General features: G+C 58.1%; 1 protein-coding gene across 2 annotated transcripts; it reads left to right on the plus strand.

Annotated features, from left to right (window-relative positions):
- Positions 1-494: 494 nt before the first annotated feature.
- MAP3K11 (mitogen-activated protein kinase kinase kinase 11) lies at positions 495-14,378 on the plus strand. 2 transcript variants are annotated; one of them, XM_036929130.2, is made up of 11 exons: positions 495-2,146; positions 5,803-5,865; positions 5,946-6,126; positions 6,323-6,471; positions 6,571-6,746; positions 6,868-7,111; positions 7,522-7,635; positions 8,241-8,376; positions 8,470-8,561; positions 12,418-12,816; positions 13,283-14,378. In XM_036929130.2, exons 1-11 carry the CDS (start codon positions 1,411-1,413, stop codon positions 13,618-13,620), a joined length of 2,628 nt encoding a protein of 875 aa, XP_036785025.2. In that variant the 5' UTR covers positions 495-1,410; the 3' UTR covers positions 13,621-14,378. The 2 variants fall into 2 exon arrangements, with proteins under 2 accessions (XP_036785025.2, XP_036785029.2); XM_036929134.2 differs by lacking the exon at positions 5,803-5,865 and having other exon boundaries at positions 504-2,146; positions 13,283-14,369.
- The last annotated feature ends 310 nt before the right edge of the window (positions 14,379-14,688 follow it).

Below are 14,688 nucleotides of genomic sequence, written 5' to 3' on the forward strand. Positions count from 1 at the left end.
TAATTAGCGCAAAGCTCTCCCAATGAGTTGCAAGAGGCGGGGCAAAGGATGGAGGCGTGGGCTCACCAGGGATTCTGCGATAGGTCTGCGCCACTCGAGCACACTCCCCCTCCCCCTCCCGCCATTTTTGGTACTGGACCTCAAACATGACGGGCGTCTCTTGTCCCCAAGCTACCTGTCTGCTTCCGGGGCAGAGCTCAGACATAGAGTGTAGAAAGCGACTCTCAGCGACAGGCAGGAATAATCGAAATAGGATAGCGTCGTTCTTCTTAAAGTGACAGGCTTAAGGCAATTGGGGTAAATTCCGCGGTTGTGAGGGCGATTTAGCTATTCTGAATCCAGTCACTGAACCAAGTTCGGGACAACAGTCTCGGGTTTCCGCCCACTGGGGAAGGGAAGTGAAGAAATGTATTTTCCGGGTGAAGGGAGGAGGAGAGCCTTAAACCATGGGTTCCAGGCGCTTGAGGTGCAGCCGTTCCGTTCTCCAATCTCCCCCACCCCATCCCACTAGCTCTGACAAGCAGAGCTTCTAGTCCCCATTTCACATATGAAAAGAACGAAGCCAAAAGAGGATGGGGCACATAGCCCTGAAACTTCGGAGCCAAGACCAGACTCGGGTTTGCCCCACTCCCGAGCCCACATTCTATACCCCGTTTTGCTGATGTGGATGCAGACGGCCGGGTGGCCCGTCCTTGGCAGAGAGCAGCCTCGACCCTGAGCTTTCTTTGATGGGGTGGGGGGTCGGGGCTACCCTAACCCGCCTAGCCGGGAATTCCCCGGCACAGCCGCCTGCCGTCTCTGGGAGGGGAGCAGTGCTACCCGCCTGCGTCATCTGATGCTGTTTCCTGCAGGAGGGAGAAGAGCGGAAAAAAGTGAAACTCCACCCTCCACCTCTGCCTCCCGCCCCCGGGGCCAAAGTACAAAGGGAGGAGGAAGAAGGGAACGGGGTTGGAGCCGTCGGGCCGAGGGAGCTGGACTGGGGAGAGGCAGCTCGGCCCAACTAGGAACACTCCAGCCATTCCCTGCGCTAACAGACCCCACCGGAGCCCAGGAGCTGCCCCTCGGTGGCCCCACCTTGCACTTGGTGGGTGTCGGAGCCAGGCTCTGAGGACTGCTCCAGAACTGAGGGACGCCCGGGCCCCTCTGAGCCAGCCATGGTGAGACGCCGGAGGCGCCGGGGTCCCACCCCCCGAGCCTGACCAAACCGCCCTGGGTGGCCCTCCTCTAAAAGCCCGAGATGCAGGGGGCCAGGAGGCGACACTCCTGGCTCCCCAGAGAGGCGTGGGTCTGGGGCTGAGGGCCAGGGCCTGGATGCCCAGGTTCCAGGACTAGGGCCTGGGCAGCCAGCAGGGGTGGGGAGCAGGGACACCCAAGGAAGGTCCCCCGCACACCCCAACACCAGCTCCACCCATGGAGCCCTTGAAGAACCTCTTCCTCAAGAGCCCGCTAGGGTCATGGAACAGTGGAAGTGGGGGCAGCGGGGGTGGCGGTGGAGGCTGGCCAGAGGGGTCCCCGAAGGCAGCAGCTTACGCCAACCCTGTGTGGACGGCCCTGTTTGACTACGAGCCTAATGGGCAGGACGAGCTGGCCCTGAGGAAGGGTGACCGTGTGGAGGTGCTGTCCCGAGATGCAGCTATCTCAGGCGATGAGGGCTGGTGGGCGGGCCAGGTAGGCGGCCAGGTGGGCATCTTTCCATCCAACTATGTGTCTCGGGGTGGCGGCCCGCCCCCCTGCGAAGTAGCCAGCTTCCAGGAGCTTCGGCTGGAGGAGGTGATCGGCATTGGTGGCTTCGGCAAGGTCTACCGTGGCAGCTGGCGAGGTGAGCTAGTGGCTGTGAAGGCAGCTCGCCAGGACCCCGACGAGGACATCAGTGTGACAGCTGAGAGTGTGCGCCAAGAGGCCCGGCTTTTCGCCATGCTGGCACACCCCAACATCATTGCCCTCAAGGCCGTGTGCCTGGAGGAGCCCAACCTGTGCCTGGTGATGGAGTACGCAGCCGGTGGGCCCCTCAGCCGTGCCCTGGCTGGGCGGCGTGTGCCCCCCCATGTGCTGGTCAACTGGGCTGTGCAGATTGCCCGTGGGATGCACTATCTGCACTGTGAGGCCCTGGTGCCTGTCATCCACCGAGACCTCAAGTCCAACAACAGTGAGTTTTGGGGAGTGTGGTTGGAGGGTGGCATGGCCCAAGTGCACACCTGCTGCCAACTCTCAGCTGAGCCTGCCTGGGGACCTGCTAGAGGCAGGAGCGGCGCATGAGCTCACACTCCCCCAAAGCAGAAGTCCCAGGCACCAGAGTCCTTCATGCCCCAGGAGTCTATGACCCTAGCTCACAGCTGCAAGTTAAAAAATTGCACTTCTCAGGTATGCCATGAGCATCCTGCCTCGCCGTGGCCACACCTCACCTTCCCATCCCCCAGAGCTCGTACTTGCACTGTGGATGCTCTCCCCTCCGCTTTCGATGGGCAGCTCCTCCAAAACAGAGGCCTGGAAGGGGAAAGCCCCCTGTGGTGGTCAAGGCTAAGGCCAGGGTTGGAATTCTGTCCCCACCCTCCCTCTGGCTGCATGACTACTAGCTGGTTATTTCAACTCAGAGCCTCAATTTTGGACTCTGTAAAAAGGGAGTGACTAGGAAGGTGAAATGGCTTAACAGACTGGGCAAGCCCTGGCATCTGATGGTGGGCCCTCAGCCGTGGGGGTGGACATTTGAGGGCCTTGCCTGGAATCAGCACTTGGGGTGGGCGTTGTGGGGCCAAGGGAGACTCAAGCAGTGAGGCACTCCATCTCCTGCCACTTCAGGCCCCTCACACTGGCCAGCGTGGGCCCAAGACAAGCTAGTGACAGGTTCAGAGGGCTTCCTGAAGCAGGCAAGCTTTACACCAGGCCAAAAGCAAGCAGTGTTCAGAGGCATCCAGCCGATTATCTGGGCAGGGCCCGACCAGGGCAGACGCAAAGGGGCAGGACCCAGCACAGTGGTGGGGACCCGGGGCTGGGCTTCTGGGGCCCAGGGTGCAGACTGTGGAGCAGTAGGAAGTGCAGGAGGAGCCAGTGGATTACTGGAGAGGCATGGGCAGCTCTTGGAGGGCTGAGCATGGATATTTTAGTGTCTTGGCTTCAGTTGAGCATAGACAAGGAGCCTGGGGGGAGCACAACACGCGGACCCAGTGACATCCACGTCCTTGCCAGGGCTTCAGGGCCAGGGGGAGGCCTGTCAGCCACCCCACCCACTCCTCATCCACAGTAGGGGGCACTTACCACCTCTAGCCTCACTCCTGGGACCTAGCGATCTAGGGACCCCCACTCCTTGCCCCAGCCTGAGGGGGATTCCCCGAAGGTTTGGGGGGAGGGGACTCCAGTCTTCTGTTTTTCCTCTGGTTTTCTTTCCAGAGAAAATGGAACAATAGCCCAGGCCCCTGCTCCCCACCCTCCCCACAGCTTCCTGCGTTTCCTGCTGCCCCTGAGCCGGCTTCCTGCCCCTGCTCCAGCCTCTGCTCCCTCCCCAGCCCAGCTGCCTGCTGGAGAGGAAAGAGCTGGGGGTGGGGGGTTTGTGGGAGAGGAAGGAGCCAGGGATCACACCCCCACTCCCCCCAGTTGCCCTGCTTCCCAGAGTCTGGGTGGTGATGAAGGGCAGGCAAGGTGCCCTCAGCCTCCCTGAGTCTGGCCTCCCACCTCAAGGACCCCAGTCCTAGGCCCAGAGTACTGTCTGCGGGATGTGGGGGGAGTCCCTGGGTTGGGGGGGCACAGCCAGGAAACAATGGCGTGATTTTCCTGGACAATGGGGGCCTTGTGAGGAAGCCTGGTGGGGAGAGGAGGGGGAATTCTCCAGGCCCACGAGTCACAGGACTGACCAGCCAGCCCGGCCTGGGCCTGACCTCCCCCAATTCTCCCTCAAAGAAACCCCCCCCAAGTTGAAGACCTGGCCCATGCCTCCTAGAAAGGAGAAGTAGGGACCATGGGAGGAAAGCGGAAGAGGTATGAGCTGCCTAGGCCTCTCCCAAGCCCTACAGAGGCCAGCCCAGCGAGGGGCTGGGGACCAGGTCCCCTTCAGAAGCCACGGAGCCCTAAGGGGGCATGGACAGTCTTGGAACCTCTAGACCCCCATCCTCTGGGTAGCTCCCAACCACTGCATCCTCAAGATCTATATCAGACACCAGAAAAGCAACTTGGGTTGGGAAAAGCAGGGGAAAGGAAGGTGAGGATGAGCCCTCGCAGGTGTCAGGTGGAGCTGGGAGTGGGAAGAGGCAGAAAGGCCACCAGTAATAAGAAGTCCTGAGATTTCAGATGAGTTGCTGCCCCTCTCGGGGCCTGATTACCTGAATGAAAAGGGAAGACTGGCCTCCCAGCCTAAAATGCTGGTGTAGAAAGTGCTTCACTTGCGTGTGAGGTAGCACAACTGGCTAGAGACCTGCCCAAGAAGCAGCCAGTTTTGGTCAAGCGTCCCAGCACACAGACCCCTTTGCCTGGTGCCACTCCGGTGTGCTGCGGTTCTTTAGAGTGAGCTTGTGTCTGGTTCCACCCCTCCAGCAGCCAGGCTGGAGGCTGTTGCAAAGCTGGGAGTAAGTCGTGATAGAGGATGGAGAGGACAGGCAACACGAGGGACACGAGTGGCAGGATCTTTAGGACAACTTGCATTTAGTATACTCATGTCAGCTACCAGACCCAATGCTAAAGCTTAAAAAGTGTGGTCCTGTTAAGAACTCCTGAGGTCCCTCTGAGGCAGGTTTGTTGTCATCCTCAGTTTTATTAACTGTTCGGGTCTCAGCTGCAGTCTGGCTCAGAGGAGAGGGTGGAGTACAGGAAGATTGCCACGTACTGGGGGAACGATGCAGGTGATTGGCGAGGGTGTGTGGACACCAGGCAGGGAAGCTGATAGGCAACTGAATCAACTTATGGCCTAGAGCTCCAAATGTGAGGAGGGGGCACCTGGCACCTGGGAGAGGCTGAGACAGCCTGAGGGTGGTGGGCAGTGGCTGAGGAGAGGTTAGGCTCTGACGAGCACCAGCGTTGAAATGGCTGAGGGGAGGGGAGGCCTTGACACAAACAGCACAAGCAGTCCGAGGCCCTGGAACCAAAGGCAGCCACGAGAGGTTGGGCAGCTGAGCAGATGCCCCATGAGGCCCAGAGAGCCCGGCCAGCTGCAGGATAGGAATTGTGGCTTTAAGCCTGGGAAAGGGAAGACCCTGGTTTTACAACCTCCTCTGTGAAGTCTTCCCTGAATCACCAGATGTCTATCCTCTGCTCCATCCCCAGTATCCTGTGCTCCCCATATAATGATGCTGTCATCCTGGGCAGAAGAGCTAAGAGATGTGTGTGCCCTGAAATGACATGTGTTCAAAAATGTGGTTGGCTATAACCAGAAAAGTAGAGGCCCCTTCAAATTATGGATGATTTAAGATTTTATTCTCTTTCTGTTTCTGTAAAACTTCTCTCACTTGAGCCACATTTGTCCTGATGAGATATCTGCAAGTTGCTGTCTCCCATCTCTGTACAGAGTATGGAGGCCCCGTTTCAGTCTGAGCCACAAGTGCTGAGCGGCTACCATACTGTGTTTCTATTCAGTGCAGTGTTAAGAGTTAGAGCAGTGGCTTTGGAGCTACACAGACCAGAATGAAATCTTTGCTTTATCTGCATATGATAAATTGACTAAGTCAGTTTCCTCTGTGGAAAAAGGAGGGTAATGAAGTCTACCTCCTAGATTTTTTTTTGTGGGTGCCAGAGCTGAGTGTAAAATGCCTGGCCTCTAGTTGCCCCTCTGTAAATATTTCCCAGCATTATTATTTTTGTCTGATTTTACCCCAACCCCAGCTTTGAGCTCTCCAAGGCAAGATCACCTCCATGCCCCCAATACCCAGCCAGGATGTCTGTCAGGTGTGTTTGCTCCCAACTCCTTCCTTGTCCTCACCACCTGAGCCTGCAGCACCCACAATCCTGCCCCTCCTCTTCCCCAGTTCTGCTGCTGCAACCCATTGAGGGTGACGACATGGAGCACAAGACCCTGAAGATCACTGACTTCGGCCTGGCCCGAGAATGGCACAAAACTACGCAAATGAGTGCTGCGGGCACCTATGCCTGGATGGCTCCCGAAGTTATCAAGGCCTCCACCTTCTCTAAGGGCAGCGATGTCTGGAGGTGCGACCTTAGTGGAGGCTGGACAGAGACAGCTATGGGGCTGCAGAGGGCAGAGGTGGCTGTGAAAATCTAGCCCTGGACAGACAGGTGGAGCCCAGGAGGAGGGACCCAAACCATTTAGTTCCTTGGTGCTTTGGGGTGAAATGGCAATGATGAAGCAGAGGAGGGGAACACAGACCCTTTGTCTCTCCCACAGCTTTGGGGTGCTGCTTTGGGAATTGCTGACTGGGGAGGTGCCCTACCGAGGAATCGACTGCCTTGCTGTAGCCTATGGAGTGGCTGTTAACAAGCTGACACTGCCCATCCCATCCACCTGCCCCGAGCCCTTCGCACAGCTTATGGCCGGTAAGGGGTTGGAGCAGGAGGGTGAGGAGCAGACCTTGGTCCAGGACACATCCACCCCCAGACCCCTTCTTATTCTGTCCCGCTTCACCATGTCCCCAGACTGCTGGGCGCAGGACCCCCACCGCAGGCCCGACTTCGCCTCCATCCTGCAGCAGTTGGAGGCGCTAGAGGCGCAGGTCCTGCGAGAAATGCCGCGGGACTCCTTCCATTCCATGCAGGAAGGCTGGAAGCGCGAGATCCAAAGCCTCTTTGATGAGCTGCGGGCCAAGGAAAAGGTGGGAGGAGTAGAGGTCCCAGAGTTTTAAGGAAAGAAATGTCTCCAGGGGGCAGAGAGTGGGGGCGGGCGCCAGGGTCCGTACGGGGCTGACCTCACCGCCTTCGCTGTCCGGGACACAGGAACTACTGAGCCGCGAGGAGGAGCTGACCCGCGCAGCACGTGAGCAACGATCGCAGGCGGAGCAGCTGCGGCGGCGCGAGCACCTGCTGGCTCAGTGGGAGCTGGAGGTGTTCGAGCGCGAGCTGACGCTGCTGCTGCAGCAGGTGGACCGCGAGCGGCCGCACGTGCGCCGTCGGCGCGGCACCTTCAAGCGCAGCAAACTCCGCGCGCGCGACGGCGGCGAGCGCATCAGCATGCCCCTCGGTAAGGGCGGCGCCTCAGCACGCCGCCCCACCATTGGCTGTGTGGCCGGAGGGGAGGGTTTGGCGGAGTGTGTTTTCGTCTGTGGGCGGGGTCTAGCGGAAATACTCCTTGCCAGTGGCTGCGGCCGGGAAGGGGCGGAGCTCATGAGTTCTGGGAAGGCCTTGGGGGCGGGGCGGGCCGCCGCCGCTTCCCTTGCTCCGCCGCGGTATTCCTTGCGGTGGGGTCTAGGCGGTTCACTTTCCTTACTGAGAGCCTGGAGCCCAAGAAGGCAGTGAAGCCGGCCCCAGCCACATAGTCACCGTGCCGGGTCCGGTCCCTGCACTGCCTGCGTGGGTCGGGAACCCGCCGGGGTCCCTGCAGGTTGGGATCCTGGATCTCCACTGGTACCCTGCTTCATCCTCCGCCTCCAGACTTCAAACACCGCATCACCGTGCAGGCCTCACCCGGCCTGGACCGGAGGAGAAACGTTTTCGAAGTTGGGGCTGGGGACTCGCCTACCTTTCCCAGATTCCGGGCCATCCAGTGTAAGAAACTGTCCCATGCCTTTCCCCCAGCCCTTATCCTTCTGTCAGTCATACTAAGGCCACCTCCTCCTCTTCCTCCCTGTTCCCAGGATCCCACCATTATCCATGTAAACTAGTTTCTCAGTTACCCAAGCAGCATTTACTCTACTGTTTTGGTTTTTTTAAGTCTAACAATTGCAAGACTCATGTACCACTCGTTTTTCTAAGTGCATGGCTAATGTTAGCTTAATTCCTCACAATAACCCAAAAATGCAGATACTGTTATCTAAGTTTCATAGATGAGAAAAGAAAAAAGTGACTTGTCTACCGTCACACAAACTAGGCAGTTTGCGGCAGGGTCTGCACTAAGCAGCAGCAGGTGCTGGCTGAAGGGCTGGATAAGCTGCCTGCCGCACTGCCAGCCCCAGGACCCACCCACACCCTCCTACCCTGACCAGTGGTGCTCAGGTTCTCTGTGGCCCAGAGCCTGCCCTAGAAATAGTGTGGGGCCCACCCTAATCCCCAGTCCTCTGAGAAGTTGCTGCTGGGGTCTGACACTCATAATGGGAGGACAAGGGTCAGGGCTCTTGACCTCAGCTCAGACTCCATTCATTTCCCCTCAACAGTGGAGCCTGCAGAACCAGGCCAGACTTGGGGCCGCCAGTCCCCCCGACGTTTGGAGGATTCAAGCAATGGAGAGCGGCGAGCATACTGGGCCTGGGGTCCCAGTTCCCCCAAGCCTGGAGAAGCCCAGAATGGGAGGTGAGTGCCTGAGTGTCCCCCACCCCAGCATCACCTACCTCCCAGCAGTCCCGAGAATCATGAAACACATCTCCCCTCCTGTCCTCTCACCAGGAGACGATCCCGTGTGGACGAAGCCACTTGGTACCTGGATTCAGATGACTCATCCCCCTTAGGATCTCCTTCCACACCCCCAATGCTCAACGGTGAGTGGCCTTGTCTCCCCCAGCAGGCTCTTGCTGTACTCCTGTGGGGACTCTGGGAAGGCTGTAAGAAGCCAGCAGGCAGGGCAAAGCATTCCTAGAACCCAGGTCTGACCTCTGTGCCCATGACTGAGCTGGATACAGCCCGGGCCCCAGGGGGCCCAGGATCTGGCCCTGCTGTTCAGGCTTGGCCTTCAAGAGGGCTCTTTCCTGGCCCTGTGGCAGCTTCTGTGCCCGCAGCAGGCTCCAGGGAAGGAAGACAGGGAATGGTACCTCCCCACGCAATTTGGGACCCAAGGGACGCTGGGCCCAGAGAGAGAAAGAAAACTGCTATGTGGAGTAGCTTCTACACTTTGCTTCTCAGAGCCCCTTCTAGTCTGTGGGTGGAGAAGAAGATAAGAAAGCTGAGCAGTGGGAATCCAGGGCCTTCTGCATCTGGGGCAGTTCTAGGCTTTTCTGTTTCCCAGGATGATAATAGCTCCCATCAACAACCCTGTGGGGAGGTTCCATTATTATCCCCATTTTAGAGAAAGTGGCCCACTGAAAGCCCCCAGCTAAGGAAGTGAACCCAGAGAGACTTTGGCTCCCAAGCTCATAGTGAGCTTCCTCCAGAGTTTTCACTTAAAGGTTTCTCAGAGGGTTAAAGGACCGGCTCAGCACTGGCAGGACTAGAAAGCTGAAACCTTCCTGGCCTGCGGGTCCCTTCGGAGGCCCCTGCTCCTCACAGCGAGAATACGGGACCTGGCTGAGCTGCTGGCAGCCCAGAGTCCTGTTCGGCAAGCAATTTGGACTCATCCCTTTCATCCCACCTGGCACACCACCTCCACCATTACCCAAGCTACATTTGATAGTAAGAACAGCGCTAATATTAGGTCCCCCCTATGAGCCAGGCAATGGTACGAGGTTGGTGTTACTGTTAGAGCCACTTTATAGAAGAAGGAACTGAAGGCCACGTTAAGTAATTTGATGTAGGGCACACAGCAGCACAGGGATTTGAACTCCCATCTGCTGTACCATTTTCTTCTCCAGCATTTGCTTTGTGCCAAGCTGGCTGTGCTACAGGGACTCAACTGAGAATTAGAAGGCCAAGGGGGCTGCTTGGAATCACTTGCTGTAGAAAATAGCAGGTCAAAAGGGCCATTGGAGAATTTGAGGTCTTTTCAACCTGTGTGTAGGTTGAAGCAGCCCCTGACCATGTCCTACAGATCCCCTTGGCCTTGCCCTTCCTGAGCAACCATGGGCAGGGGCACAAGACCTGGGCCCCATCCTTCTCAAGCCTGCCCCCTTACCTGAAAGGATATCACCTGCCCCAGCTCAGCTGCTGGCCAAGCACTTGGTTCCCCTAGCAGAGGCCCACATTCCAGTTGCCATCTTGGGCCCATGACCTTGACCTCTCAGCCACCCACAGAGTCAGAAGCCTGGCTGAAACTATCACAGGCATAAACCACACCACTGGGGAGCCCTTTCTCCTACCCCTAGCCCTGCCTCGGTGTTCTGGCCCCTGGAGAACAGGTTGCAGTGAGTTGCATATTAATGGATGCAGTCAGCTTACACTGACAGAAGCTGCCCGTGAAGCTGGTTGTCCTGGAGCTACTAACTACCCCATGGCCAACTACCCACTACCTCCATGAGGCCCCATGGAAGTGATTTCACTTTCGTCTCTGGCTCAAGAATGAGTGTGTTGCTTTCTCCTAAACAGGGTCGACCCCTCCTACTGCCAGGAAGCTTAGAGACAAATTAAAATCCTTGCTGAGTTACCTTGGGCAAGTCGCTTATCTCTGGGAACCTCAGTTTCTCAGGCTGTCGGCCACAGGAACTTCTTTCTGCTCTCATTTTGTGTACTGACCTCCATCTTCACTACCTTTGTCCCACTTTTTTTGCTGGTTTTAAACATGTTTTTATTTCCCTGTTCTGTGTAAACCCACTATAAATGATCAGTTTTTTAATCTAAAATGGGGTAATAACAATCACCTTATGTGGTCTGAAGATTATAAGAATGGATTCTTCCATCAAACATGTGTTGATGCATGTTATGAGTCAAGCATCAACATGTTGATCTCTCCCTCAGGGAGGGCCTAGTCTGGTGGCAGAGGCAGCTTCGTAAATAAGTATCGTAAAGAGCAGTAAGTGGTGGGCCAGAGAAGGGTGAAAGCTGAGAGCGCCAACCCTCTAATCATGGTTGGTTTCCCCACAACCAGTCCCCATCCTTAGGAGCTTTCCCAAAGTGACCGCATTTATATGAACTCAGGTGTGGTTAAAAGGGGCTGATTATGAGTAACAGAAGACATTTCTTTCACCATTATCAATTGATCACTTAGGAAATTCCAAGGTTTTAGGCATTCTTTGTCAGGAATGAGATAGAGACCAAGTACATATTTATTGTAAATCATAATATCACTACACAGAAGAGGTGAAATCTCAGTTGGGTCTTGAATGGTGAATAGGAGACCACTGAAAGCCGAGGTGGGAAAGGTGCACCAGGCAGAGAGAACACTGTGTGCGTGGGCCTGGGGCTTGCCACACCTGAGGAAGAGGAAACTCAGTGGGACTCAGGGAGAGTTGGGAGCCAGAGAGTTGCAGGGCTGAGACAGCAGGCAGGCGCCAGGCCTGCAGCCTCAGCACATGGATCAGCAGGTGTTTGTTGAATGAATGAGTGAGAGAAGCTGGAAAAGCAGGCAGGAGCTGGTTCAGAAAGGGCCTGGAAATGATGGGGAGCTTTTAAGCAGATAAACCTGTCTTTAGCAGATTTGCATTTTAGAAGGCAGTGGCCATGGGCAGAGTGGGAGGGGGAGGTAAGAGTCAGAGACTGGGATAAGGGTTGTGGCTGAGAATAGGGACCCCAAGCTAAGTCCTGGTTCATAGTAGCTCACTTTTCCCAGCCTGGAATTTCTGCCTCTGAACTCTCAGCCCATACTCCACTCCAGGCAGACTTACTCCAGGCCTGGCCCAAGGAGAAGGGGGAAGGCTTTGAAAGCCCGGCCAAGGAGGACCTGACAAAACTGGGGTTTGTGGGAAGTCATCGGAGACCTCCTACCTCCTCAATGATGGGCTCCCCAGACCCACTGCAGGTGGTCTAGAATGGAGTCAGGCCAACTCTAGGCTCACAGGTGGGCTAAAATGTCCTGAAATCCAGCCCAGAGTCTAGATGGGAAGTGGTGGAGAGCAGAGGCTCTGCTGCCCTTGTCTGGAGGGCCAACTCTGCTCTCCACTGGCTGTGCAGCCTCAGCACACCAGCCCTTAACCTCTCTGATCCTGGAACCCCTGGGGCATGAGGATTTGACAACTTAATTCCCCTAAGTCATCAGCTCAGGCCTGACAGAAAGAACTGACTTCTCTGGGCCTGACATTCAGAAAATTAGTTTCCTCATTTCTAGACTGGGACAGTGACATGTACCTTTTGGGGCTGTTGTGTACATTGGAATTGACCTGTGTGCCCTGGAGAAGCTACCACTGGAGTAGACACAGACAGGCAGAAGGGCCAGGGCTGCCCAGACAGGAAGGAGGTGGGCACAGGTTCCAGTTCTGTCCCTGGAACCCCGTAGATGCCCCCAGCTAGCCACTGAGGCCACTAAGATGCGCTCTGATCTGGCCTTAGCTTACCTCCTGATGGCCCACCTTCCCCTTGCCCCCATTTCTGGGTGCTGCCTCTCTACTGGTTCCTTAACTGCCCACCCCCACTTCTGTGAGGCCACAGTGTGTGTGTGACCGGGAAGACACGGCGGACGGGGAGGAGCTGGGTTCAGGGAAGGGTGAAGTTGGAAAGGATGATGGGGAGCAGAACTCAGTCCTGGTCCCAGGGCCACCGAGGGGTCCCTGGGCCCGGAAGACAGCCTAACCTGAGCCCTGTGCCCGCTGCCAGGTGACCCCCCGCGGCCGAGCCCTGAGCCAGAGGAGCCTCGGCGCAGCCCTGCGGAGCGCGGCGGCGGCTCCGGGACGCCCAAGCTGATCCAGCGCGCGCTGCTCCGCGGCACCGCCTTGCTCGCCTTGCTAGGCCTCGGCCGCGACCTGCAGCCGCCGGGGGCCCCGGGCCGCGAGCGCGGGGAGCCCCCACCAGCGCCGCGTGCGCCGCTGCCCACGCCGTGCCCAGCCGAGCCGCCCCCCTCCCCGCTCATCCGCTTCTCCCCCGAGACGCGCGACGCCCCAGTCTCCCTGCCGAGCCCCGACGCCCCCCGCCCGCCCGCACCCCTGCCGCTGGAGCTGGGGGTCCCTGCCGGCCAGCCATCCGCCAAGAGCCCCAGGCGAGCGGAGGAGAGGCGCGGTGAGTGGCTCCTGGGAGGCCCGCCGCGCACTGGCGGAGGAAGGGCTGGTGCGGACGCGCCCAGAGGGCCCCGGCCACAGCCCTCTGCTAGACCCCCGAACCAGGTCCTCGGGGCACTGGGAGGCACTGTGGGTCTCGTTTATCATGATCCTGTGAACTGGGTGCTTTGGTTATACCCATTTTCCAGATAAGGAGATTTAAGGCACAGAGAAATCAAAGGACTCATGGCTCCCACCAGTAAGTGGCAGAGCTGGGACCCAAGCCCAGGCCAGTCTGCTCCAGGAGCCTCGCTTCTAGGCCCTGCGTAATAAACAGATGCACCACAGAGCGTAAAAAGCCATGGAAGTTATGAGTCGAATAGCTCACTGTGCAGATGGGGAAACTGAAGCCCAGAGTAGGGCAGTGGCTCCTGGGGACACCCAGGAGTTGGTAGCTGCCTAACCCTGTACTCCCTCCCCCTTTGTAGGAAGCACTGTCTCACCCCCACCAGGGATCTCACGCTCTGCTCCTGGCACCCCGGGAACCCCACGCTCACCACCCCTGGGCCTCATCAGCCGACCTCGGCCCTCACCCCTACGCAGCCGCATCGATCCGTGGAGCTTCGTTTCAGCCGGGCCACGGCCTTCACCCCTGCCCTCTCCACAGCCTGCGCCCCGCCGGGCACCCTGGACCTTATTCCCAGACACAGACCCCTTCTGGGACTCTCCACCTGCCAACCCCTTTCGGGGAGGCCCTCAGGACTGCAGGGCACAGACCAAAGACATGGGTGCTCAGGCCCCCTGGATGCCGGAGGCAGGGCCCTGAGGGCTGGGCTGCTCCACCATGCTCCAGCTGCCCTAGAGGAGCCACAGCATACACTGGAACAGGGGTGGGGCAAGCTCTGCGGCTACCTTGGGTCCCCAAGGACCCCACCCCTATGATAAGGTCAGGAACACTACACTGCACAGGAAGCCTTCACACTGGATGGGGGGCCTGCATCCCCCGCACTCTTGCAACGTGTGGGTCCCCTGACTTACCTGCCCCGTTGGGGCCTGACACTGTACCCAGCTGGTTGGGAGGACCAGAGCCTGTCTCAGGGAATTGCCCCCAGGGGTGGCGCAGGGAGGAGGGGAGGTGCAGGGGAGAGGGGCCGGCCTCAGCTGTCACCAGCACTCTTGACCAAGCCCTGCTACTGTGGCCCCTGCCTCAGGGCTTAGTGCCTGGACCCCCATCCTGGGGTCACCTGGAGCCGGGGCTCTCTGGGTGCCTTCCTGCTGCCCAGCCAGGGTTGGTGCCTAGGCCTCAGAATCCAGTGAAGCCAAATAAACTCCCCAAGCTGTCTCCCCAAACAGCCTGTCGCTCTTCTTGGAGGTAACCAGGATCCAACCCATCATACTACCCTGGTGACCTCATACCCCCAGCACAACAGGTGCTCGGCCTGGCCATAGGCCAGGATCAAGTCCACTGGCCTCAGGCATTCAAGGCCCTTCTCAGCCTCCCCGGTACCCTCTCCCACCTTCCCCCAATCCTGGCCAGACCTTTCCCATTTTTCAAGTACTATTCATCCTGATTCTTCCTGCCGCTGTGCCAGTCCCTGCTTATCCTCAGGGCCCAGCTGCGACATTACCTCTCCTGGAACTTCTTCCCTGGCCATGCTCCCAGCCCAGGCAGCCTGCTGAGCTCAGGAGCCCAGAGCCCTCTGGGCGCCATCCTGGGGGCTTGTCCTGGGTTTTTCTCTATCCCACGGTCTGAGCACAGGAGGGGTGACCCAGCCTGGAACATGGCTCTACTCGTACTTCCCTTACTGCCAAGGGATTCTGTGGACACACTCCTACTCCCCAGGCAAGGCCCTTAGCCTTGGGCTCAGCCCCTCCGTGGTTTAGGGCAGTTGTA

The sequence above is a fragment of the Manis pentadactyla genome, chromosome 9, assembly GCF_030020395.1.
Source record: "Manis pentadactyla isolate mManPen7 chromosome 9, mManPen7.hap1, whole genome shotgun sequence".
NCBI classification, from domain to species: Eukaryota; Metazoa; Chordata; class Mammalia; order Pholidota; family Manidae; genus Manis; species Manis pentadactyla.